The sequence below is a fragment of the Canis aureus genome, chromosome 1 (assembly GCF_053574225.1).
Source record: "Canis aureus isolate CA01 chromosome 1, VMU_Caureus_v.1.0, whole genome shotgun sequence".
Taxonomy (NCBI): domain Eukaryota; kingdom Metazoa; phylum Chordata; class Mammalia; order Carnivora; family Canidae; genus Canis; species Canis aureus.
In genome coordinates, this window is record NC_135611.1 from 54,962,501 (window position 1) to 54,985,320 (window position 22,820).

The 22,820-nt window shown below is 50.3% G+C and overlaps 1 protein-coding gene and 1 long non-coding RNA gene across 8 annotated transcripts in view; both read right to left on the bottom strand.

The window, feature by feature from the left end:
- RPS6KA2 (ribosomal protein S6 kinase A2) overlaps positions 1–22,820 on the bottom strand; it is a 344,859-nt gene that overhangs the window by 68,442 nt on the left and 253,597 nt on the right. For all 7 annotated transcript variants that reach the window (XM_077899684.1, XM_077899685.1, XM_077899688.1 and 4 more), the window contains 4 exons: positions 20,417–20,498; positions 8,467–8,547; positions 6,246–6,325; positions 2,564–2,670 (listed from right to left, as the gene is read on the bottom strand). In XM_077899684.1, coding sequence (XP_077755810.1) covers positions 2,564–2,670; positions 6,246–6,325; positions 8,467–8,547; positions 20,417–20,498 — 350 coding nt within the window. The remainder of the gene's footprint in view (positions 1–2,563; positions 2,671–6,245; positions 6,326–8,466; positions 8,548–20,416; positions 20,499–22,820) is intronic.
- On the bottom strand, positions 14,468–20,406 carry LOC144315050 (uncharacterized). The gene is made up of 2 exons (XR_013380858.1): positions 16,722–20,406; positions 14,468–16,632 (listed from the first exon to the last, which is right to left on the bottom strand). It is a non-coding gene; the product is annotated as an uncharacterized LOC144315050 (long non-coding RNA).

Genomic DNA, 22,820 nt, shown 5'->3' on the forward strand with positions numbered 1-22,820 from the left:
TTGCCTTGGTCTGTGGGGAATCTGGAGCTTCTTGAGTTTTTCCTGATCCAGGCAGGTCCTCAATGGCCAGAGGCACTATTTCTTCACATCACCCCTCTCTGAGCCCCACCCTGCCTCTCGGGACTGACCCAGCTCTGCCGGGGAAGCCTGTGATACCTTGGGCCCTGGCTTTGAGGAGGCTTGGGGCTCGGCAGGCTTCACCTTGCTGTAGGAGCTATCGCACTGGCTGCAAGCCCTCGTCCCACCAGTGTCTGACATCTAGAGCGTCAGTCTGGAGGGGGTGTCGTCCTCACCCTTCCTAGCTCTCCTGTGGGAGGGTGTTCTTCATTGCAGGGCAGAGGGAGATCCTATAAGGGCAGAGGCTGGCCAACACTGGAGGAAGCCCCTCTTCCAGGCCTTGGGGACCCCAGGGCTCCTAGTCTTCTGTTTCTTTTTTTGCTGTAATTAAATCCTGTCCCATCAGCTCCTGGAGGGTACTAGCCCAGCCTTAAAGAGACCAGAAGCAGAATGGAGAAAAAGCAAAGCAAGGCCTTGAGGATTCATATGTGATGCCTTCAACAGCCAGGGAGAGTAGTGACATTCTGACCCACACCAGCATACAGATGGATCAAAGGACAAGGTGCTGAGTGCAGTAAGCCAGGCAGAACACAGGAAACATGTCTTCTACTCATACGAGGGACCCAGAACACTCAGATTCATAGAGGCAGAAAGTAGGGGGTGCCAGAGGTTGGGCAGGGGAGGATGTGGGGTGTGAGTGTCTCACCAGGACAGAGTTTCAGTTTTGCAAGATGAAGAGAGTTTGGAAGAAGGACAGTGCTGGTGGCTGCATGGTACACGATGTGAGTGTGCACACGGCCAGAGCTGCACATTTAATAATGGTTATGGTGCTAATTTTCTATTGTTTTTTTTTTTTTTCTTTTTACCACAATTGAAAAAAATCTGCCATGGGATTGAGAAAAAAGAGACCTACTATTTAATTGAAATGTGAAGGAAAATGTTACAGCACATAATTAAAATGCCAATTTATCATGAAAGAGGTGAATGTTTTCATCTTTACTTTTCAGTTATACTTTGGGACCTACCCAGAAATGAGCAGCTTTCAAGATTAATCCCTTACTAATTCTAATTGACAACAAAATCTTCTTTCTTCGACTCTGCAATTAAATATTACTATTTTTAACTGTAAAGATCCCTTTGACCTTTAAAGAGAGAGAGAACCAGGGTGCACGCCCTAACGAGTGCCTGGGGCTCACAGCTTTGAGACCTGCCTCACGCTACCGCTCTCTGAGGGAGGCAGCTGGAGTTAATAGGATACTGTTCTCTCCTCGGAGATGCTGAAGATGAGGCCTTTTGAGATTATTTAAACTTTTATTGACGCGTGCAGCCAGTGATGGCGTACTGTAGCTAACTACTGTAGGTAGTTAAGTCAAAGCCACGTCCTTCTGGTGTTGGACAAGTGTACCATGTATGGACACTACATTGCCCAGATGTTTCCCATAAACGACCACCACATCTAATAAAAATGGCATCAGAGAAGAGCCGTCTTCTCCTCAGCTCGGTGTAGATGGAGGAAAGGCTGTGGAGCATGGGCTGGAACCCCATGGCCCGAGCCCTTGGTGATGAGTCAGCCCAAGTGTACAGGCTGCCTTATGGCCAAAGCTGGTAGGTCCCACCAGCCTCTACCTTGTCCACCAGCAGTCATGGACCTCACCCTCCATGTGTGGGATCGAATGGTCTCACAGGACAGTGAATAGTGAGTGAGAACATCAGGGACTTGGCCTTTGGGGCTCTGGTCAAGCAACCCTACTGAACCCAAAATGGCACCCACTTGATCACCTTCTTCACGTGGCCCACTCCTATGAGTCTGCTCTACACAGAATATAAGAAAAAAACCTCACATGGAAACTGTGATTTTGGAGGGACTTTAATCTTTTAATTTAGAATAGATTGCTAAAATGTCCTAAAACATTATAGATGATCATTGCCAAAGACGCGCAAAATCTCATCAGAAGATCTGGGGAAACAGGTGCCACAATCTTTTAGAAAAGTTCTCTGAGAAGCTCATCTGACTTGCCACCTGGAAATGGCTGGCTGAAGTCGTGGCGAGGGCTTCCTAGCCCTGTAGGTGGACAGCAGAGAAGGGACAGGAGCGGAAGAGGCAAACTAGTATTGAGGTGGCCACATCTGAGGAGTTCCCCACTGTAGGGGAGGCGGCAGCTGAGAAGCAAGGAGGAGTGGGGGGCATGCCCCCTACCTGCCCAGCCTTACCCGGAACAGCAGGGACACGGCCCTAGCCTGGTCTTCCCTGATGTGTTGTTACGAGGATCAGGTGAGAGGCACTGGGAATGGATACGCCATTCCCAGTGCCTCTCACCTGTTTGGGCACCTTTTCAGGGGCGGGCAGATGGGACCTGCGTGGGAGGTGCCCATAGGAGGATGGCCCCAGTCTACACCTTTCTGGGCACCCATCTGGGAATCAAACAGAGAATCAAACAGAGAAGCTACCAGCTGGGGCGGCAAGAAGTGGGGTGTGGAGGCAGCGTCCTACTGTGTCCTCACTTACTTCTCGGGCTTCAGGTCTCTGTAGATGATCCCCAGGCCATGGAGGTGATCTAAAGCCAAAGCCAGCTCAGCCAGGTAGAACTTGACATCCTCCTCGGTGAACATCACCTAGGAAGAGAGAACAAGACCGTTCGGCTTATTCTGTGGCTGGTTTGTTTTGAAGAACTCTGCCAGAGAACGTTGTGAGTCAGCCCCGCAAGTGCACTCGAGTCAGTTCTGCTCTGTGGAAGATCACAGGCTCCCCCCAAGATGCTCTGCTGGCTCTTACAACGGGAAAATGAGTTTTCCTTATGGTCTGGAGAGGAGTGAAGGCAGGAGAGCGCTTCCCTACCAAGATGGCCTAATTAGCTCGTAAGTGGGGCACTTAATTCCCTCCTCCACCTCCTCCTCCCCCACCCAGGAATCATGTAGCACTTGGGGGGGGGGAACGTCTTTCTGGGTTGATATTTTAACATAGGTCGTTGGGATGTGAAGTGACACCTCAACATCCCGAAGGCCTGATGAGGGGCTGCTGAGAATGCATCCCGACTCCCTCCCATCTACCCAAAGTGGGCTGAGCTCTACCGGAGACAACAAGTACGTGGTGTAGAGTCAGTGAGGCACCCTGAGCCAGGGGAGGCTGGCTGAGAGGGACCCATGGGTGTCAGGGTCCACGAGTCGGACATCCTGGCTCAGGTGAGCTGAGGCATATGCTAGGCCAGGTGCCCAGCACACTTGAAAGCCATCATCCGAGGGACACTTTCGTACCTGTGGTGCTTGTTATAATCAGCGCGTACTGTTTAAAGTCACCTTACTAGGAAGCCAGATTGTCATCACAAACCATTCTTCACATTCACTGTGAGAAATCAGTGTCACAGAGACTAGAAGGGTACGTTATCACTGAGCTCTCTCTGAACGCAGACACATGAGGAATCAACACATAAGCAGCAGGCGGCCTGGTACACAGAGTTAGAACAAGAGCTGTTTGGGGAACTGGATGGTGACGACGTCAGGCTGGAACAGGTGGAGCACATCCATTCCACAGAAGGGATACCCCCCATCGGGGCCTCATGCCCCTTGGTCCTGGGTGGTGACCTCTGGGGCTGTCAACCCTCATTGCCCTTCTGGCCTTTGGAGTCTCCTGCTCTATCTCCTGCGCTCAATGGGCACCTCTCCTGGCTAGTTTTCTTTTCTAAATCAGTTAACATAGTCCACGGATTTACTTTTAATCAGATTCTGCTAGCAATCATATTCTCTCCAATCCGACTTTTTCTGTCTAGAAACACCATGGGTTGTCTGCGGTTCCGTGCTCAGAGCACAACCGTATTTCTCTACTTGTCCAGTACCCAGGGCTCATCTCAGTATGGTCCCCAAGTATAGATGACAAATAGTGTCTGCATAGGAATGAAACACCCACGGATGTGCATCCTCGGAGGAAGTCAGTACCGCGGCCCACACACGACAGGATGCCGTCCAGTGGCCGTGTTCCAAGGTGAAAGAGGTGAATGTTTTCATCTTTCCTTTTCAGTTATACTTTGGGACATACCCAGAAATGAGCAGCTTTCAAGATTAATCCCTTACTAATTCTAATTGACAACAAAATCTTCTTTCTTTGACTCTGCAATTAAATATTACTATTTTCTCTCTCCAAGAGAGAGCAGAAAGAGGATACTTTCCCATGTTGTTTCTGAGAATCTGGTGCACCCACATTTGACAACTTTACCTTTATTCTGGAATGAATGGTGTGGTGGGAGACACACGCTCCCCTCGTGAGGTCATACAGGGCTTTGTGCTAATCATTATTGCCTTTTGGTCAAGAAGCCCAACGACGGGGTGTGTCATGCCACATGCTGGGCAAACCCAAACCCCAAATGGCCTGAGAGGGGAAGGGGAAATCAATACTTATCAGGTGAGAAATGGGCAGATGCCAACCGTTCTGCATCTCTGGGAACATGTGAGCACAAGCAGGGACAGACACCTGCTCCAGAAGGGCTCTTTGTAGAACTAGGATCTGACTTTACTGCAAGGAGCCCAAAATATCAATGGTGCACTATCTGAGGGACCCTTAAAAAACGGAGGGAGAGAGCATCTCACGGGCTCTGGGACCCCCACTCCTGCTCCATTTTGATCTGTGGTTCACTTTGGAGGTCCACGCAGGATGGAAGGATCTCCCGGTCAAAAAGTGGGAGGGAGAGAGAAGGGGAGAGGGCGGTTTGAATGCACTGTCTCAGGCCGATGAGCGCGGCCAGGTAAGACTGCCCAGGGGCGGGGGGGGGATTGGGGGGGCTCATGGGGGAAGGATACTGCATGGGGTCCTTGGGATTTGAGCCCAGTGCTACTGCTGCCTGGGGCAGGAGAGAGCTCTTCACATCAACTAGGGGCCAGAGAGCTTTCGTGTGGCCTTGGGTAACATTCTGGACAATTCCTATAACAGGACCGCGAGGTCAAGGACAAGGCCCCGGGTCCAAAAGTGGTCTGCGGTCATGGAGACCTCCTGCAAGAAGACCCGACAGAAAGTGAGAGATGGGGAGATTTCTTCCTCAGCTGCCACTGTAGGGCCCTCTGCTCCCGCTCCACGTGGGACCGCACTCAGGGGTCAGGGGTCGGGGGTCGGGGCGCTGCACGGTGCCCCCGGGAGGGCCGTGTGCTGAAAGTCTTCCTATGGCAACAGAGGGCTTCTCTGTAGGGCTCGTGCCACTTCTTCAAACAGACATATTCATGCACATACACAATGTTCCCATGCACACGCATCCCACACACACCACGTAACCCCCGCAGCACAGCACGCACACCACACACTCACAGCATACACACTGACACACACACACTCTCACACGCACAGCACGCATGTCGCAGACACATTCTCACACATACTGACAGCATGGACATTACATGCACACACTCACAGCATGCACACTGACACACACATTCTCACACACTCAGCATATAACACTGACACAGCACACACTCTCACACTTACTGACATGCACACCATTTGCACATAGTCACAGCACACACACCACATACAGCATGCACACTGACAGACACACATTGTCACACATACTGACACCATGCACACCACATGCACACACACAGCGTGCACACCACACACACACTCTCACATACACAGCATGCACACTGACACACACATTGCGCACATAATCGCAGCACGCCCACCACATACAGCATGCACACTGACAGACACACACATTATCACACATGCTGACAGCATGCACACCACATGCACACTCAAAGCATGCACACCACACACAACACTCATATACACTGACACACATGTTGCACACACCATTTGCATAATCGCAGCACACACACCCATACAGCATGCACACTGATAGACACACACATTATCACACATACTGATAGCATGCACACCACATGGATACACTCAAAGCACGCATACTGCACATACATCCTCTCTGACACACACTCCCAGCATGCATACCATATACACACTCTCACACATGCTGACAGCATGCATACCACATGCACACACAGCACACACTGACACACATTCTCACACTCAGCATACTCACTGACATAGTACAGTCTCACACACACGGACAGGCACATCGTTAGCACATAGTGGCAGCACACACACCGCACCCCCGCAGTGCACACTCAGCACGCACACCACACACACAGACCTCCCCCGAGTGCTCGCCATCCCCCTTTGTCCCCAGTACCTCTTTGGAGAGCCGGCTGAAGAGGTCCCCTCCTCGCAGGAAGTCCAGTATCAGGTAGAGCTTTCCTTCTGTCTGAAAGGCTGTGGAAGGAGAGAGGGTTGGCATCCAGGGGGCCCGGAACATGTGCTGTGGTGCTGGCGCTTTCCAGAAACAGGACTGGAGCCGGGTCGGGGCGAGGGGGGGCACTTGCTGGGGCAGAACTCCAGGAAAGGGCCGGCAGGAGTGAGTCTGTTGTGTTCCCCACCTTTATCGAGAGTCTAGAGGGTCACCTCTCTTCGCTCTTCCCCTCTCCTTTGCTCCCTCTTCCTTTTTAACCCCAGAGGGGCTGGAAGATACATGGAGGCACGTTATCTGCAGTTCCAACCTGCTCTCCTGTCACCACTGCTGATGCTGGGCTCTGGGCACACGTAGGTTGCACTGGACCAACAGCTTTGCTGTGAGGAGTTTGGTCAGCAGCCGGATGATGGCTCCAACCCGGGGTGGACAAGCCTCCTTTCCTTCATTCTATGCAATGTCATATGTCATATGTCATTATATGCAATGTCATATGTCATATGTTCATATGTCATTCTATGCAACTCCAGGTCAGGAAATCCATCATTTGGAAGCATTGGTGACCGGTTGACCCCATGTATCAGACTAAAGGTGAGCGGAGCCCATGTTCTAGGTTTGATCACCGCAAACTAGGTTTATGTCTCTGGTCTTGTCCACCATTTAGCCAGGTGTACCTTGCCCCAAAGGGGGCTGAACGTGCATGTGAGGGTTGAGAGAAACAAACCACTATTGACTATTGATACTCAGTTCAATGTTATTGATGATCTATCATCTGGTATCTATTTTGTATAGACAGAAAGTGCGGATGTAGGGGGTCCTGATATCCCAGCTAACTTGAAAACTTTTTATTTTCTAAAAGAAAACACTAGAAACATTCTATGTATTAGGGTTTTAGAAACAGACAGCTTCTAACTAAAAAAATCCTTGTCAGAATCGTATAAAGTGAAGTGTGGATTAAATCCTCTCTCCTAGGGCTTGATGGGCAGAAGGACAACAAATGTCGTTTGATCAACCACAGAGCTGACATGGAAGACAGCTTAAAAAATCTTTGAAAGATGCTCAGCTGTTCTTCAGGGAAATCCTCTGGAAGCCAGCTGAAATGACACATGGGACTGGATCTGACAGCGGCTAACGAGCAGGGGCTGCACAGGTGGCTGTGTGTGTGGGGGTCCACCTCCCGGGGCTGCTATGAGTCAGGTCAGACACCTGCCTACGGCCACAGCCACCTTCCAGCGACTTCACACCCATATTCACTCTAACTAGCTTTGAAAGGATAAGCCACACACTCTCTATGCAAGACTGAGGTGTTTTCTTAGTAATCATCAGAAGTTAACCAGCAGAGAGTGACAAGCTTCCGCCCTCCCACCTCTGGGCACAGCTTACTCCTTTGCTTCCTTCTGATTTGAAATGTCATGGACAATCCCCCACACCTGGAGCTTTGAAACCAATGAAGTGGGTTGGGGTTTTTTTGTTGTTTTTTGGTTTTGTTTTATTTTCTATACTTCCCTCATGCTAATTATTCAGTAGGGGAGTAAGCGTGAATGCAGTCTCGCGCCCCTCATTCATTATTTTTATTCTGAAGATTTCACTTACTGCTTCCCCGAGGAGAGAAATGGAAGAAAGCAAACTCAAACGAGTTTTGTGGCCACAAGAATCACAATCATTTGATTGTGTCTCATTTCTCTTCCAGGACATGGAAACAATGACCTCCCTTGAAAGAAAGTTTTGAGGGTTCAGTGAGCTACTCTCTTTAAAATGCTTGAAACACAGTATTCACTTGAAATATAGAAGGCGATGCCATTCTGGTTAAAGAAATTATTGGGCATAAAGCATTTTACTTTAAAACAACACAAAAATATGTCATAGATTCACTCCAATCTAGGCCAAGAGTCAGTTTTTCTTCCTTTCTTTCTTTCTTTCTTTCTTTCTTTCTTTCTTTCTTTCTTTCTTTCTTTCTTTCTTCTTTCTTTCTTTCTTTCTTTCTCGCTCTCTCTCTCTCTCTCTCTCTCTCTCTCTTTCTTTCTTTCTTTCCTACTTTATCAATGATGATTTAATCAGTAACAAACTATAGCCCCTTACTTTGGTTTCTGGTTAAAACAGGGCATTTTGCTCCCTCAGAGAGGAAAACCACAGAAGTAGTAAGTAGGTTATGTTTTACTCTATTTACCATAATGAAGCTTTACAATGAAAGGGTGATTCACTTCTGCCAAAATGTCTCTCTCCATCTTCGATCGGACTCGGTCCCGAACTGCAAGACAGAAAAACACAGCCTTTCAAGAGGCAGGAATGGTGTTCTAGAGAACTCGGAATATAAAACATTAGCTACAAATAACTGCCCCCCCCCCTTGTTTTGTTGCAATAATTTCCAAGTAGACACGAAAGTTGAAACAGTAGGATAATGATCACCTTTGAGTCATCCACCTGGAATCGACAGCTGTCTGCTCTCTGACACGTTTGCTTTCCTTCTGGTCCTTCTCTGTCTCTGCGTGTCTCTCTCTCTCCACACATACACACACTGCAGCCAAAACTAACACTAAATCATGGACCCCGTGACACTTGACTCCTAGGTATGTGTGCAAGCAGCATTTCCTGGGAGTAAGGACAATCTCTTACATAACCCCTGACCCGACTGTCACCTCAAAGAAACTTAACAATCACTTCACAATGTCATCTGATACCCAATCCATGTTCAACACCCCCCTACTATGCCATGTACAGCTGTTAGTTTACCCAATGTGGGATCCAGACAAGGTTCACACATCACATTTGGTTGTTATATTTCTTTATCCCAGAAGAGAACTATCCCATGGTTTTGTTTGTTTGTTTTTGTAATGTTTTGTGGACTTTTTGGGAAGGCCAGGCCAGTTTCTTGTAGATTGTTTCATATTCTGGGTTTGTCTGATTGTTGCTCAACTGGTGGCTCTAACTCCTTTATTTCTTGTGAACTGAGGTTAGGGCTGGAGGCTTCGTAAGACTAAGGGTCTTTTTCAGCTAAAGTCTCTCCTAGGTGATGCTGTGCACCTCTGATTGCAACAGGAAAGGTGTGCATGTTGCAGTACCCTCTCTATGTGATGCTAAATTTGATCAAAGTGACAAATCACCAGTCTCTTACTGTAAGGACCCATATGTCCCTTTGTAAGTAATGAGTAACCTGCAGGGTGATATCTTGTATTAGCTGGGGTCCCTGACACTCCTTCCTCCAAGAGTGTTAGCATATGCATATGAATGATCCTTGCTTGAATCATTTAGGGTCACAAAATCGCCATCTTCTCATTTCTGGCAGAACTGGAAATCAAGAAGAAGATTGCTTCTCTCTGTCCCTGAGGATACGCAGGCAGTAGGGATTTTTTCCAACATTAGTGTGTTTTAATCAATTACATTATTAATGGTTTTAGTGCTGACGCTGTCCAAAGTGTAGCCATCTGGGAACGCAGCTGGAATTAGTTTTGAGGCAAAAATAAACCGGCCAAAAAGGCCCACCACTTGAGAATAAGAATAACCCTAAGATTCCCATAAGCAAATTGATACACCAGGGGCAGTGACCTTGTGGCGCCCATGTGAACAGAGGGAGGGAATCTCCTCCAATGTTCCTACGAGTGACCCGTGTAAGTGTTGTGTTACTGGCCCAGGCATTTAATCCATCTATGTTCTGGCCCTTGTGATGTGCAATTTTAAAGTTTTATTTAAGAAATGCTTCCCAAAGAATGACTGTAATAAAAGAAAAGTGGGGGTGGGGGGAATGACAAGCATTGGAGAGGTTGGAGCAAGAACTTGGGACGCCTGTGCCTGAGCTGGTCAAATGTGCCACAGCACAGACTCAGTGGAACACACCGTGCCAGCTCCTCAAACAGGTGGACGCAGCTCCGCCGCGTGGCCCAGCCATTCCACTCCTAGGTTTACATCCCCAGGAACTGAAGACAGGAACTCAAACGGACACCTTCACACCCCACGCTCATGTTCACAGCAGCATTACTCACACGGCCAAGGGGTGGAAGCAGCCTGAGCGTCTGTCGATGACGAACAGATAAACAAAGTGCGCTCTATCTGGGCAGTGGAGTGCGATCGCTCCTTAAAAAGTAATAAAATTCTGATGCATGCCACAGCACGAGGAACCCCAAACACATTACACGGAGTGAAACAAGCCAGACACGGAGGAACAAATACTGTAAGGCTCTATCTCTTTGAGGTCCCTACAGTGGTCAAGCTCCCAGAAACAGCAAGGGACGGAGCCAGGCGCTGGGAAGAGCTTCTGTTTGCGATGCTGACACAGTTGTGGGTATAGACAGTGGTGAGGACGGCTATACCAGGTTATACTCGCTGTGAGTGGATTTGATGTCACTTACAAATGGTTAGAATGACCGATACGACGTTATGTGTATTTTACCACAATCAGAGAACAAAGAAGTCCTGTCTCACTCCTGGTCACAGGACAGCCTCCTACCTTCCCCTTTGTTCACACTGGCTTTGCTTCTGCTTCAGGTCCTCATGCCCTGGAGCCCCCCTGCGCCCCCCCCCCCCGCCCACAGGGGCTGTGTGCTGCCTGCCTGTTTGGGGGGGCAGGGGGGCCTGCTGGGGCACAGTGGCCTCAGAGCATGCATCCTGCATCCCAGCTGTTGCTTAGAGGGGGGTTTGGCTTTGGAACCCACCTCACAGGGTCGTCATGGGAACGAGGAGGCAGCCTGTGAATCCCCCACAGTACACGGTGCTTGTGTTCCTTTGCAGGGTGGGCTTTACGGGGGAAAACTTCGGGGCTTTCTCTGACCTTCCTCTTCTGTTCCACTGCTGGTCTGTTCCCGCACCAATACCAGACCCTGGCAACTACAGTGACCTCGGTGTCCCTTGGCCTCTAAAAGGCCCACAAGTCAGTAGAGAGGGCCATGGGCAGAGCTACAGGTCACCCCGTGGCACCTACTGGGCCTGGCCTTCCCTGCACCCCTACAGCCCCCAGACCCCAGGACCAAAGCACCAGGCAATGGGTGTGGGGTCTGGCTTGTCATCGTCCATGCTCCAGGTGACACACAGTGGGTCCTCTGCTGGCTGGACCAATGGAATGGGACATCACTGCTCACAGGGCCCTGGGGAGCATGCCATGCAACCCTGCATTTATGGGAGAGCAGACGAGGCTCGCTGTGGAGAGAAGCGGTGCTCCAGGCCAGGGCTGGTGCATCCCACAGGGGCGCAGTGCCCTGTCCGTGCTACAAATAGACTCTAGCCCAGAGACCACAGACCCCTGGGAGATGGAAGGGGAACAGCACTCAGAGTGGAGACAGTCACTGGGCCTTTTACTTATGCAGCCTGTATCGCTGAGCCGTGAGCCCCGAGTTCAGACCCTGTTTTCCTCATTGGTCATGGTCATTGCGTGCAAGCTCTTTAGGAGGTCGTGTTGCAGAACTGAGTCTTGCCTTTCCTGTTTATCATTTGTGAGTCACTGTCAAGTGAGCAAGGCCTTAGCCAGTGTCCTTTCTCTTTTCTACATAAACAGAAAACAGGCTGTAGGATGGCAGGCGTGGTGGTGGCGCCGACGGCAGAGCATGGGCTCCTCGTAAGGCGAGACAACACTGACCCTGGGACAGGGCTGGTCCCCTCACTCCTCGGAAACGGGACAACGGGATGGCGAAAGCACAGTTCTCACCGCCTGACCTCGAATTTCTTTCTCCTCTGAGCCCTGTCCTCCTGCTCACTCCCCATCTGTGGTTTGTGGGTCTTCTCTATGCCGCATGAGCAAGCAAAGCTGCCCCCTCTGCCCCCAGCAAGTGAGAGTTGGGGGGCTGCAGTGTGGAGATGGCAGTGAGGGGAGCCCCAGAGGCCCTCTCTGTGGTGTGAGAGCCAGGGCTGGTGGCCAGAGGGCAGGGGGACACTTCAGATGCTCATGACAGCAGAGCCATCAGCTGCAGGCATGTCATGTGAGTGACAGCAAGGCCACAGGACTGTCCTTCCGAATGTTACCTGCCGTGTGGACCCACATGCGTCACCACGCCCCAGGCCTGGGCTGCCTCCTCACAGGGAGGAGCTCATCGATGCATCCAGCCAGCCTCCTGGAGGTGTCCTGTATCTCAGTGGAGCGGGCCAGGCTGACAAGGGCCTGCAGGCGGCAGGCTTCATACCCCCTGGTGCGTCTTCTCCTGGGAGAGGTCTCTGTTCCATTCACCAACCCTGAGGAGATCCCGGGAAGCACAGCAGCTAAGGAAAGGAGCCACTGTGTTCCCACACCCACCTAGCCATCTCCTCGAGAAGTTTGGTCTTCCACGCTGGTTCAGAGCATCTAAAAATCATCTAAACAGACCGATCGTACTACTACTGTTTCAGATCTGTTTGGCATGAGGAAAACTGCTTAGCTACATAACCGAATACTGGGTTGGTGACAGAAACCAAAGGCCTTAAGAAGCCTGGTGAAAAAATCAGAAAAAGATCTTACATTAAATTTCCAAGGGGGCACTGGGTGTTATTCTGTATGTTAGTAAATTGAACACCAATAAAAAAAAAAAAAAAAAGAAAAAAAAAAATAAATAAATACAAGTATAGACTGAAAAAAAAAAAAATAAATTTCCAAGGAACTGTTAAATTATAGCAGAAAAAAAATTTCCTCCCTATATTTTACACAAAAATAAATCCCAGATTAAAGAATTAAAGGTTAAAAAACAATCAATCCATAAAAATAATAACAAAGAGGAATGCCCATCTGATGTCCAGGTGGGAATCTGTTTAATAAAAGCAATGGAGAAATAATGGAGGGACAAGGGAGAGATGAGCTTCAAATGTCCCCAGACTGGCCATCCAAAAGATCGTAGCAGCAAAAGGCAGCAAAATGCGTAGAGGTGCATGGGGCAAACAGAAAGAGGGCCAGGAGCCTCCGTGAATGCAGTAGCCCTGAGCGATTGTGAAGACAGAGGGAACAGCTCAGCTGGGACATGTGCACACACACGTGTGCTGTGACCATGACTCCCAGGTGTGCATGGGTCCTTCCCCGGGGCCGGGAAACAGGCTGTGTTCACACGGGGCTTGGTTTGGTCAGTGCTGAGACTGCATCCCCGACGGTGCCATGTCCGGGGACCCGCACGGTGAGCTAACAAGATGTGGAAGCGCAGTGGTTACACGGAGCAGGACCCCTCAGCTGCAGACAAGAGGCAGGAGCCGGCGTCCTGAGGGGCCGGCCCGTCGATCCCCAGGTCTGCGGATTCCATTCAGGCGTGCAGAGCCCACGCTCCACCCTCATCAATGCCTCTTCTGGCCCTGCTGGTTGCTCTCGGGCCAGAACCAGGGATGGCGGGAAGGGCCTATACCTCCAGCTCGGCCACCTGGTTCGCAGCCACAGAGTATCCCTGCATGAAGAGACACGGGCATGGACAGCAAACGGGTCACTGTCTGTGCTGTCTTCAGGCTGCCTCTGGGACAGCTTAGGGTGCTGAGAGATTTTGATTCCTAAGATTTAGATGCATAAAGAAGAAAGCTCAGAGAGGTGCTTCCTCCATCCCTGGATTGCTATGGTGTCAGGGAGTCAGAACCGGGGAGAGATGTCGTGAGCTGAGACACGAGACATCCCGCCTGCTGGAGAGGAACGCCAGCAGTCGCTCGCTGGGCAGCTCTAGGCTGGTGCAGAATCTGGGGTCAGGCCCCATTATCTCCCTAGGATTTTTGTTCCTGGTATCTGACAGGTGAATCTGGGATTGAGTGGGGCTTGCTACTACGGATATAAGAAGAAGGATGTTCTAAGCTATTTTGAGATTCATTAATAAACCATAGGTATTGGGGGTAAATGAAGTTTTGTTTTGTTTTGTTTTGTATTTCAAACCAATTCTGTATTGTAGCTGCCCTGCAATGTGGAGGATTAGGGGGATGTGGTTTTCATGCCTGGCTTTGCTCTGTAGGCAATCTGCATCCCCTGGTGCCAGCTGTGACCTTCATGTGTCCTTCAGCCATCATGGCCTGTGGCGGCCCCAAGTGCTAAGATGAATGTGGAGATGAACACAAATTCATCCTACTATGAAGGGCACGGTTTCCTTCCCAGAAACATAGGGGAGGGGGTGCATTGTGGGATTATCCTGGTGGACATGACACATGATACAAAACTAAAGCTACTTTCTTGGAACTCTTTTTTTGGATCAGGCCAACATATCTTCATGACGTCCAAGATCTACTCTCCTTTAAACAACTTTAGAAGTACCTATTCCTTTGTGCTCATGAGGAATTTAAAGTTTAGGACATTCCAACCTGTTAATTTTTTTTTTTTTTTACTCAACCACTTGGCCTGTGCTGGAGTTTTAGGAGTTAAAAGTTGGCTCATGCCCCTTTCAATGGTAATAAAATATCTCAATATCCATGGTCCTTTGAGATGTCCCATCAAGTGAGAAACCAAAATGCAAGGCCTGGTTTTGCTGGCCAGCCTAATGGCTTGGCACATGGGAGCAGAGAGGTTTTGAACCTCGGGCTGCCTCTTGGTACATGATCCCTGCCTTCCTACAAGTCACTAGAAGTCTCTGAGAAATGGCCCGTGCAGCATGAGAGAGCCAGTCCGAGATGCTCATGTAGCACTGGAGTCCACGCACAGGTGGGTGGCGAGCTCAGGCTCTGCTCAGTGAATTGACCGCTGCTCACTGCTTCCTTCCCTTGCTCACAAAATCTCCTGGGTCTGAAATTATACCCCAAGCCGTCTCCTGGATGCAGGCTAAAATCTGTCCTCACACCATACATAATCTTCAGAGGTCAAATTCAAAGCAAAAACTATGCTCCCATGAAAAGTTGTGTTCCTAAATGTTTGGTGGTCAAAACTCTGTACCATTCTTTAGTCCAGAGAAAATAGAAAGGAAGAAAACCATAAATAATAAAAATTAAAAATGGTAACCATGTTGGTGGCCATATGAGGTCTGACTCCCCAAGATTTGTCTTTTTCTCTACACCAGGTTATTTAAAGAGAGAAAGGCATGTTTCTCAAGTCCCTTCTTGACCAAAGAATCTTTTTGTGGATGAATCTTCAGCCTGTTTCTCTTCTGCATTTATACTGCACAGGCATTAAAGATGACAAGGAAGGATGATCATCTACTTTCTGCTTTTTAACCCATCCACAATCCAAGAAACACAATTCTGGTAGAAAAAAAAACAGATAAAGGACCCCAAAGTACACAGGCCCTGTAGGATAACGTGCTTGTTCCCTATGGATGTGCAGGTGCATCCAGGATGCCCAAGAAAGACAAGCCAGGGAGGCTTAAGGGGGAGTCACTCATTTTACCTTTTGTCCCAGACCACGCACTGGGAAAATAGCCCCCGAATAGTGAATGCCTGAGGACAATTAGCCGGCCGTGGATTCCTGATGCACAGCCTGGGCATGTGAGGGGACAGGACTGGGTCCCCGGAGCCTGTTACAGGAGGAGCACCGGGTTCTGACTCCACAGCCTGCAAACCGTGGGACGGTTGTGACTGTGGCTTCACTGCTCTGGCCTCAGTGTCCTCATTGGTACAAGGAGGACTACCAGTAGGGACACTTAAACCCACCCCCACCCCCACTCCCAGAATTTGCAATTATCCAAATGTGAGCCTAATGACGTTAATGACTTTGCCCGGAAATAAGATCAGTGTAAACTAAGGCGCTCACTGAAGCTCAGTTTCTGAGCCAGTCGGTGTCTTGAAACGAAGCTTATCGGCGTCAGAGAAAAGGAATAAACGTCACGGTGCTGGCAACCGCCTTCTGAGGTCTGAGGCCGCCTGGGCCGCGTCGGCCGAGGACTACTCCAAGGCCATGATCAGCACGAATGTAAGTCTGTGTCCGTCCCGGCCACCACGCACTCTGCACCCCCCGTGCCTTTGCTCACAGTCCGAGCGGTGTCCTCGCAGCTCTACTTCTTATAGAGAAGACAGACGATTAGCAGAAACAGCCCCGACCAGTGATCCGACGAGCTCAGAAGGCGGCAGCCGGGTCCACGTCTCCATCCTCGTGGTCGGCGGCCCTCCCACCGCTGCTGTGAACCCATCTGCAATAATGTAACTGGCTCGACAGAGATTTTGCCAGAATGATGGATTTTTTCCCCCTCAGCCTCAGATGGACAGAGTACGGACTTTCTTCAAAGCAGGGAATGCCTACCTTTGGGCTTAGAAAGTCAACTTCTAAGGAAGATGGTTGAAAAATTGGGCCAAACTAATTTTTGGTGGAGTCCTACCAGGAAACCATCACTGCAAAGAAACCTTTCACGTACAAAGCCCTTCCGCACGGTGGAGGATGGCCCGGTGAAAGGGGACACAGCAACACCTGAGCCCTGCCGGGGCCTTGACACAGGCTCGTCCTTCGTGGCAATGAACGTGGTGGTAGCCGCAGGCCTGGGGCTGGAGGAAGCCGGAACCCTTCCTGAGGAGATGGCAATTGATGTCCCACCTCCCCTTCACTCCCCCACACCATCAGACCTTCCCAAAACTAGCCAGGAAAAGCCCCAATACCTCTCCTAGGTCCACGGAGAAAAGGAGCAGAGCTGAGGACACCCGACACTGACCTTCGCCGGGCCTGCGACGTCCGACACACTTGGTGAATTTAATTCTCACGTCAACAACGCCAGGAGGCAGGTACTCTGATGGCATCACCCCTTTCTAAGTAGGAGGACATGAAGATGACACAGCCCACAGGGGGGACACGAGATGAGCCCAAGGGCCCAGGTTTATGCTCCCAACCACCGTATCGGGGTCCTTTCCCTTGGGGGTGACAAATTCTCATGTTGACACCCACGCAGACCACCCAACTCAGAACTTGGGGGTGGCACCCGGCAGCCGCATCCTACAGAGGTCCCACGGGCGATTCCAGGGGTGGCCCAGCTCAGGAGCCGCTGTTACTGACGTGGGTCACAGTCCCTACATATGGACTCGGTACCCGGGGGATGGACACCAGGCTGTCTGCATTCCTGGTCGCATGCTGGGGACCGTGGTTATGGCCACCGAGCCCCATTCCCTTACAACACAGAGTGGGGCATCAACCTCTGGACTCCTTATGCTTGGAATACTTGATAAGGAATTGTTACTGTAACAAGGGTGTTGAGTAACGAATACAGAGTTAGGGAAGAAGGGGAACATTTGCAAAGGGTCCGTAAGCCAGCAGAAGGCAGGCAGCACCGCCCTGCGAGGCGCGGAGAAGGTGCTGGAAGACGAGGGCGGGGGACTGCCAGCTTGTCACACCCTCAGCTTCTGAGCAGCTGACATTTCCCTTACAAGTGATGCGCCACCTCCTTAAACGAAAGGGGGCAGGCGCCTGACAGCTCCAAACTTCTTTAAAGATAAAATAGAGCTGTCAGGGACTATTATCCTTCTGTCAACTTATTTGGAATTCCACTGACAACAATTCTCTCTTCCGCACACACGACAGTCACCCATGTTTTTGAGAAACAATCCGGCGCTTTACAATGACTTCCGCGAGTCCTCCACCCCCTTTCCATGTTTACCTTCTCAACGTGATTTCGCTATTGCAATTCCTTGCCTTTGCGCTCTGGGGGGGCTGTCTGTACTCTCGGTGCCGCTGGCGAGCGGGGAGCATCACTGCCACTGTCACGGTGCAGTCCTTGTTTCTCTCGCACATTCTTCAGAATGACTAATCAGCTTGCAAACCGGTGCCAACGAGAAGGTGGAGAGTATCTGAAGAACTTGGGGCTCATGGAATGCAGAGGTGGTGCAGCTCAAGCTGATTTAAATCATCCTTTGAGGGGATCCCTGGGTGGCTCAGCGGTTTGGCGCCTGCCCTTGGCCCAAGGGCGTGGTCCTGGGGTCCTGGGATTGAGTCCCGTGTTGGGCTCCTGGCATGGAGCCTGCTTCTCCCTCTGCCTGTGTCTCTGCACTGCCCCCCTCTCTGTGTGTCTATCATGAATATATAAATTTTAAAAAATCTTTAAAAAAAATCACCCTTTGAGCCAAACCTCTTCCTAGACGAATGAGGAAAGAGGGGGGTTCAGAGAGGGCTGACGTCCCCTCCCAGGGGATGTGGTGAGTGGTGCCTGCAGACACCTGGCCTCCTTCTTGCACGTCCTCCTACGATGGGTCCAAGGACCACCTCACCTGAGGCACTGTTTTGTAAATCTTCTCACTTTCTCTTTAGAAAATAAATCCCAATTGTATTTCTGGGGGAAAAAAAAATCTATTATTTTGTGATGGGCCATTATGGAAAGCCGTAGCAGTCAAAGGGTGTCAAATAACGTCTAGTTTGAAAGACGGCTTTTAAAGGAGCACCAGGGCGCGGGAAATCTCCCTTTTCTTAGATGCTTATATGGCTCATTCTCACTCTGTACTAATGGTTTTCCATAGTCAAGCACGTTGTTCCGAAGTATTTTACTAATAATTTTACATTACAAAAAGTCAAATATGTTTTATTTTTATTGAAAACTTGAAATCTAGAGTATAGGGAAGAAAATGCAACACTACTGATAATCCTATGACCATGTTCCTTTTGGCATATTTTCCACAGGCACATGTATCTCCTACCTGCCCATATGTGCATGGTCCTGTCCTGATGGAGGTGCTCAGGTGTTTAATGATATTATGATCGTTCTGTGGACACAGCTTTCTATCCTGTCTGATCCGTGGAATACTGTGTCCAGAGCACTTTCTCAAGGACGCTGGATTGGATGATAAACAAATGTGGAGACGTGCATCCATGGAAGGTGAATCACCGAGCTGGAGTGCTTGGCACAAGCTGAGAGGTCACGGTTGATGCTGATGGAGCACAGGCTTCGCAGCAGGTTCAACAGAGCGAATTCTAGCTCATTGACTTGACTTCATGCCTCCAGAGCATGTGCATAGACATAGTGCATAGTGCATAGTGTCACCCCTGCATTTCCTCCCTCTCCTTCCAGGACAGGGGACAGTGAGGTCATATTTGAAGGGAAGACGGAACAGTTGTGACTTAAGGGAAAGAACCGTTTAGGGTCACATCTTTGAACAACCTCCTTTGGAAGAACACTTGTTCTCTTTTGAATACCTAGAATGGGCAAGTCTGTATCTGGTTCACGCACTTCCTGCCCTCTATTGCTGGTTATCTTATCTGCCAGCCAACAGGAAGTGACATGTGTGCAGAGAATGGCGTATCGCTTGAATTGCCCACTGAATGCACTTGCTGACAACATTGTGTCTTAAGACCTAAAAATTCACATGCTGCCTTGACGTCTTTGAGCCTCATGGAGTCCGATGGCCTAACTGGGGGCCCCCAGCCCCTGACAACTCCCCACCTTGCGATAAAGGCCCCCCACCTTGCAGCTGCACCCCATCTGGTCCTCAGCAGGCTTCAGTTCCCTGCTGGCTTACAGAACGAGTCAAACAGGCCCAGCACATGCTCCACAGGAGCCAGGGGCCACCTTGCCTTCCTGTTACTACAAAGCTGGCCTCCTCAAGCCCGGCCTCGGTGGCTGTGCTCCTAAGCGCAGGCCGGCAGAGCCCAGCATGGCCCTCATGGCCTCCTCCCCAGGGCGTGATGAGTGTGTATGACCAATAGCCTCTGCTGCACCTGCCCAGGGCCTGGTGTGTGTGCCGGGACATCTTACACTGTCACCAACAGAGTGAGTGGGCGGGGATCAGAGAGTAGCACCCGCTCAGCTCCTGGGTGCTGTCAGCTATGAGGCCAGGAGCCAGGAATGGTGATCTTGGATGCAGTTTTTTTTGGCCTTGTGTTTAGGGCTTATGCTTCACTGAGGGGTGGGATTGAGGAGCACTAGAATCAGGTGCGGGACTGTATTTCTGAAACCCAGCCACAAAAGGGAAGCAACACAGCTGGGAATCGTGGTTTGTTTGAAAATGAGCAATCCAGTCTGGCTGAGGATTCAGGCTGATTTGTGGTCCACATGCAGCCAGACGACCTGCTTCTGCTTTCGCCCTCATTGAGCTTTTTTCCAAATGCCACAGCAGGACATAGGTGGGGGAATGCTATTTGTGCAATACGGCCTCCTCTCTGAAAATCGTGGGAATTTTGCAGGGATATGTTAAATGTTCAGGGAAATGTTTGTACCGCTTATCATCAGAGAGTAACGTGTCCGATACACTCCTTTAGAAGCAGCTTCAGAAATCGTGCAATACTAAATAGAAAGTGTATTTATGCAAACAGCAGGCACAGTTCAGGCCGCAGCCGCACGTCTCAAACACAGCCAGCCCCTTGGCGAGATCCTCACCTTTCAAGGTAGCTTTCTTAAGGACTTTCATTGCGTACAGCTGCCCAGTGTCAGATCCCTTGGTCTTCCTCACCAGGAACACCTGACAAAGAGAACACACAACATCGGAAATTGGGAAGACGTTGAACTCATTTTCCTTATTTGATTTGACAAGGGGATATACAAGGGAGTTTAGGGGAAAAATCCAATGAAATAAATATGCTATCAGGAAATTTTATTTTATTTTATTTTTTATAAAGATTTTATTTATTTATTAGGGACACACAGAGAGAGGCACAGAGACACAGGCAGAGGGAGAAGCAGGCTCCATGCAGGGAGCCCGATATGGGACTCGATCCCGGGTCTCTAGGATCACGCCCTGGGCTGAAGGCAGCGCTAAACTGCTGAGCCACCAGGGCTGCCCGAGGAAATTTTAAACACAAAATTTTCTCCAACATCTAGGCTGCCAGGACAGGTTTCATCCAGGACACAAAACAGCATTATGTGTTTGTGTGAAGAATCGTTTGTTCTTGGTACCACTAAACCTTTTCTAGCATGGGTAATATCACTCTTCTGGGGAAAAAAATAAAGGCCAGGCAATTCGAAAAACAAAAAAACGCCCAGAAATTTTAAGAGAGATCATTCGGTTTATTCTAAATATCCCTTTGTAAATCCCCGCTGTGACGTCTACCTTGATAGTTATTGCCAATCACATGAACAGACGCTGATTCTCAAGATAAGCTGAGTTCTCTTATTTTGAGCTTTTTCACCTAAATTTTAGCTTTGGCAGAGTTAAATTTATAGATACAGTTAGTTTCTTTTTTTTTAAAAATAGAGTTAGTTTTTAAATGGCTCTTAGATATACTTGTGTGGATCCTTAATGACATTTTTGAAACACATTTTGAGATGTCACATTGAGGAAAATCAAAAAGAAAACTGAGGGGCTGAGTGAGTTTAGGGTCATAGGCATGATGTTGAACAGAAAGAGTAAGATAAACACACACACACACACACACACACACACACACACACCCTCCTGGGGCATTAGAGACCACCACGCTAGTGATGCTTGTTATCCAGTGGAGGCGCCACCACAAGGGTGACAATGACCCACCCACTCCCCAAAATGCCTGCCTCATGGAGCCTCATGAAGCCAGAAAGACCTGCTACTGCACCTGTCTCCAGGGGAAGCCAGTTCCACCAGGTGTTGGGTTGGCGGGTAGGGATACAGGGTCACCCGTTGGGACAGAAGACAAACCAGCACATGGGGTTGGGGGTGGGGCTGTAGGGTCACGGTGGGGACAGAGGACACAGACCAGCACATGGGGTTGGCTCCCACAGCTCCCCACTTGGGGAGGAGGGCAAAGGGGAAGCGAATGGCTGAGGACGGGGTCTCCTGAGCAGAAGGTCTGCCTTCCTCACCAGACACTCTCGGTGTCTGTCCTGGGTTCACCGTGTGCCCTGGGGACCACACACTGCCTCCTGACCCCGAGTGGGTCCTGGCCCCAGGACAGCCCCTGTCCTGCTCCTTCCTGACTGCTGCCGGCATTTGGGTCACAGTTCTCTCCCTAGACCGGGGTCAGTGCCAACGACCCCCTGCCTCCTCTGGCCCAGAGAACAATGGGGGTGGGAGGGACAGGCTGGCCCTGGATGCTGCCTCCAGGAGTGGGGGCCCATGCAACCACGGACAGAAGTCGGTTACCCAACTTTTTCTTTTGGATTTGGACTATTCTGTCCCTGAGCATTGATATTCATCTTTGGGGGACACAGGACGTGTCTAAGTGGGTGCATGTGTCCTTGCAGTTGCGCTTATTAGCTGGATGGACCTGGCTGTGTTGCAGAGCCCTAGGGACAAGCCTTCTGTGCCGACAGGCCTCCTGCAGTCTTGTGCTTACAGCGACGAGGGCTCTGCTGGGGACGGGCCTCCCGACGGGCAGTAGAGCTGCACCAGCTGCGGTCAGAAGGGTGGGTGTGCAGAGAACAACTTCGTGTCTGACATTCTGAGCCCTCTGACTCATGGGAAGTCATGTGCCCTGCAGCATGTCTGGTCACACGGTGGATCCCCTCATGCCTCCAAGGCCTTTCCCCAGGCTGGTGTGGGCACGTGGGGACAGCCAGGATCCAGGTCATGAGCAGCAGCCCAGTGAGCATCCTGGAGAGGGTGGGGGTCCCACTCAGGACCTGAGCATTGGTGCCCAGCACCCAGGAAAGGAAGCTGTGTCCTGAAGTTGTGAGGGTGAGGGATGGGGTGTCTGGGGCAGGGAAGGGGCTGCCGGCGAAACAGCTGAGACTCTAGCAGCGAGGGGTTGTGACCTCTGGAGCAGAGGGTCACCGCAGAGCTAGAGCCGGGGGCTCCTGGCTCAAGTCCCCCATGAGCCTCAGCTGGGGGGCACTAACCTACTGACTCTTTACAGTGAAGCCTACT